General features: G+C 39.0%; 1 protein-coding gene across 1 annotated transcript; it reads left to right on the top strand.

Annotated features, from left to right (window-relative positions):
* Window positions 1–935: 935 nt before the first annotated feature.
* LOC103414624 (uncharacterized) lies at window positions 936–2,645 on the top strand. Its single transcript, XM_070808436.1, has 2 exons — window positions 936–1,040; window positions 1,101–2,645. The coding sequence occupies exons 1-2, from the start codon at window positions 936–938 to the stop codon at window positions 2,643–2,645; spliced, it is 1,650 nt and encodes a 549-aa protein (XP_070664537.1).
* Window positions 2,646–4,508: the final 1,863 nt, after the last annotated feature.

Genomic DNA, 4,508 nt, shown 5'->3' with positions numbered 1-4,508 from the left:
ACAATTGACAAATCTTAGTGTTAATAAGGAAAATCAATAGGACATTTGTGTGCTACTTTGTGGTGTGTTTTTAATCCTATCAAATTTTTGGCGCCGTGTCGCCGGGGATTTTAATTTCTAATTACTTATTTTTCTGTTGTTTTCTTTTCTTGTCTAATTAGTGTTTTTGTTTTTGTTTTTATTTCAGGTACTCTTCGTAGTATATGCATACTCGAAGGTCCAAGAGCATTGATCTAGCTTCGTACGATCCTGAGCTTGAATGAACACTTCGAAAGCTTCAGAGAAAAATCAAGCAGAAGCGTGCATCGGTGTCCTTACCACCATCTTCTCCACTACATTTGAGTTCTGAAGAGGAGGACGAACCACAAGAAGGCATGGCTGATAACCGTACTTTGAGGGAGTTGGCAACGCCGAATACGGATCAACAACCATTGTGCATCACCTATCCAAATGCAGACAGAGGATTTGAGCTCAAGTCCGGCATGATTCACTACTTGCCTAAGTTCCATGGCTTCTCAACAGAGGATGCCAACAAGCATCTCATGGAGTTTCACGTGGTATGCTCGGGAATGAGACCAGCAAATGTGGATGATGAGCAAGTCAAGTTAAGGGCATTCCCATTTACATTAAAAGCCAAGGCAAAGGAGTGACTTTACAATTTACCTCCGGGATCAATGAACACATGAAACCAGGTGAAGCAAGCATTTTTGGAGCAATATTTTCCGGCTACAAAAGCTACAAGCATAAGGAAAGACATATGTGCAATCCGACAACAACATGGAGAGCCCTTTGGAGATTACTATGAGCGATTCACACATTTGGTTGCATCTTGTCCTAATCATCAGATTTCAGAGCATCTTTTAATACAATATTTTTATGAAGGATTATGTGATACTGATCGTGTAATGCTTGATGCAGCAAGTGGATGAGCATTCATGGATAAGACACCAACTAATGCTAAGGCATTGCTAAAGAACATTGCTGGCAACACACGACAATTTGGAGGAAGAGATGAGCTACCTCTTAAGAAAGTTAACGAGGTAAGTGCTAACTCTAGTATTGAATTACAATTAGCTAATTTGACTAATCTTGTGCAACAGGTTATGGTGGCTCCAAAACAGGTGTGCGGTGTATGTTCAATGATAGGACATGCCACGGACATGTGCCCTTCGTTGATAGATCAAGGTGGTCTTGAGCAAGCTAATGTGTTAGGAGGATTTCAAGGGCAACAAAGGCAAAAGTATGATCCATATTCCAACAACTATAACGCAGGGTGGCGCGATCATCCACACTTAAAGTGGAATAATCAAGACAATGAACAACAATCTGTTCCCAACAACTATAACTGTCTGTCTGGCTTCTTTCAAGCAAGACCGCAGGCACCATTTCAGCCTCAACAACAACAAGCTCCAAGTAAGTCTCTTGAGGATTTAATTGCTTCTCTAGCTAACTCTACTCAATCTCATCAACAGAAAACAGACAAAGCAATTGAAAACCTTGAGCGCCAAATGAGTCAGTTAGCAAGTTTGATGGGGCAACAACACCAACCAAGAAGGTTGCCTAGCCAAACTGTGGTGAATCCAAATGCGGAGCAGATGAATGTTGTGACTTTGAGGAGTGGAAAAGAAGTCTTTGAGCAACCGAGGATGCAAAAAAGGACTAGAAAAGACACAATTGAGCAAGGGGAGCTACAAACCAAGAATCTTGAGCAAGATGAGGCTTCAACAAAAACTGAAAAGTCTCCTAAAGATACAGAATTGAACAAAAAAGATTCTGATAAGGTAAGTAAAGAAGTTCAAAATTCATTTAACTCATGTGTCCCTGTTCCTTTTCCTCGTAGGTTTATGAAGTCTAGGAAAGAGCAAACAGATAAGGAAATCTTGGATACTTTCCGGAAAGTTCAAGTGAACTTACCTCTTTTAGATGCCATAAAACAAGTGCCCAAGTATGCAAAGTTCCTTAAAGAGCTTTGTACGAACAAGAGGAGATTCAATGATCAAGAAACTGTGGCATTGAGTGAGGAAGTATCAGCTGTTTTGCAGAGAAAGCTGCCACCGAAGTTGAAAGATGCCGGTAGCTCTACCATTCCATGTGTAATCGGAGGGAAAGAGTTTGGGAGAGCATTATGTGATTTGGGGGCATCCATCAATCTGATGCCATATTCAGTGTATGAGTCATTGAACCTTGGAGACTTGAAGGAAACAAAGGTAGTAATCCAGTTGGCAGATCGTTCAAATAGATATCCCAAAGGCCTATTGGAGGATGTACTTGTGCAAGTGAATGAGCTCATTTTTCCCGCTGACTTTTTTGTTCTTGAGATGGAACACGACCCTATGCCTACTGCACTTCCTCTTGTATTGGGAAGACCATTCCTTAGAACGGCACGTACGAAGATTGATGTCTACGATGGTACCTTAACCATGGAAATTGATGGGGAAAGCGTCAAGTTCAGAATCTTCAATGCTATGAGGTATCCTAGTGAATTAGAATCTTGTTTGTCTATTGATGTGTTTGACTATTTTGTGCAGGATTGTTTTAATGAAGGTGTGGGACAAGATACTTTAGAGAAGGCATTAGTGCATAGCATTACACATGGAAATTTTAATTATTCAGAGCACATTGAAGATGTTGGAGATATGCCCTGAAAGTCAATCTTTGGAAGAAACCTTTCAGGACAATGAATGGATGTATGGATGATTCTTATACATCAAATGGCAAAGATACTAATTAGGACTATCTCTATAAACAATATATGTCATAAATAGTGAATCCATGGACAATGGATTGATGGAAGAAGTAATCTAATGATGTTAGACTACAGAGACCTTCTTCACATAACCATCATGTCCAAAAAGGTTCCTGGTCATAAGATTTTCGGAGGGATACTGACAATGCATAGACCGGTACATACTATGTCCGCTTCAATTAGAAGGATGGAAAGTCTCATCCCATTCGTGTAGTGACACTAAGACAAGTATGTAGGTGCTTATTAAGGGAATGAGTTCACTGAACACAATCGAACGAGAGTACTTGCATGGAGGTCTACTCACATGTCAAACAAGTAACTCTAATGGTTGGAATAGTGTAAGTAGTCCTTTGACCTGAGGCATCATCGTTGTCTTGTGGTTAAGTACTTGATCTTTGATTATGTCAAAGTCACTCCATCAGCTGGTGTCCATGGCATAGTCGGGGTTAAGCCACTTAATCATGAAGGCAAGTGAATGTTCAACAAGGAATCTCTAATCCTCGTTAAGAGAGGATGAATACTCTAAGATATGATTCTGGAATCTTCGGCCGAAGTATCGAGCGTAATAAAGGAAAGCGTTCCTATACGACTCAATTGAATCATATAAGAAGGAATAATCACATTAGGGGTTTGACATAATATATCCATACCCTAGTGATGTTATTGAGAGTATTATTTTAGAGAAGGATCGAATTACATTGTAATTCCAACTAAATAGGTTCTCCGAACAACTTCTACATTAGCTTGGGTAGCCATGATATATGGTTAGATGTCACTCCTAGCTTGTGAGTTCTTCTAGATGATTAAATGTAGTCGTCAAAGAAGAAGGTGAATTAAAAGTAAGTTTTAATTCACTAAGTGATTGGATTAAATATAATCAATTGGATTGGTGCCAATCACCTCACTACCTTGCTAATTAGAACCTAAAACGATTGTTCACCAATACACTCTTGTAATGAGTAATTAATGGATGATGGAAATAATTAATTGGATTAATTAAGTGTTGTGATTAATTAGAAAGTCTAAAGAAATCATAAAAGCAATATAAGATCGTTTTGGGCTTAAAGAAACGTTTGGGTTTAATTGGGCCCATTGGGCTTTTATTCAAGCATTGGATGACTTGAAATAAATAAAAGCCCAAAAGCCCAAACAACACTAAGGGGGCCGGCCATATAGAGTGAAAAGGAGAGATAGGAAGGCAAGTTGTTGGCTAGGTTTCTTTGTGTTATAAAAGGAACTTTATAGTGAAAAAGATTATTAGGGTTTTGTGTGTTGTTTTTCACAAAAGAAGAAACCATCTCTCTCTTAAAAACTCACACAAGGCCGGCCACCATAGGGGTGATTTAGCTAATCATCTTCTCACCCTTTTGGTTATTCCTTCATCCTTCTCACTACACTAGTGGGTGAGGATCTTTAGAGGTTTTCAATTTTGGAAACTTGAAGAGAACCTAGGAGCACTCATTCTAAACAAAGTGGAGGAGGCAAGGAAGGAGGCTAGGCTCAAGGAGTTCAAGGAGCAAAGGTCTTGGAGGTGGTCCATCCTTGGTCTAAGATCTAGATCAAGAGGTATAAAACTACTCCTAAACTTTGTTCTTATATATAAATTTGTTATTGATGCATCTTACATAAACCTATGCATCTTGAAGGGGATTTGCATGACTATTGCTTTGATATTATTTGATAACTTGCTTCCGTTGCTTTCGTATATAAATTTTGAATTGTATATGCATGCTAGTCATTAGAAATCCCACATGAATCTCAT

The sequence above is a fragment of the Malus domestica genome, chromosome 11, assembly GCF_042453785.1.
Source record: "Malus domestica chromosome 11, GDT2T_hap1".
NCBI classification, from domain to species: domain Eukaryota; kingdom Viridiplantae; phylum Streptophyta; class Magnoliopsida; order Rosales; family Rosaceae; genus Malus; species Malus domestica.
The sequence above is the reverse complement of the archived record's forward strand: the minus strand, read 5'-3'. Positions and strand labels throughout refer to the sequence as shown.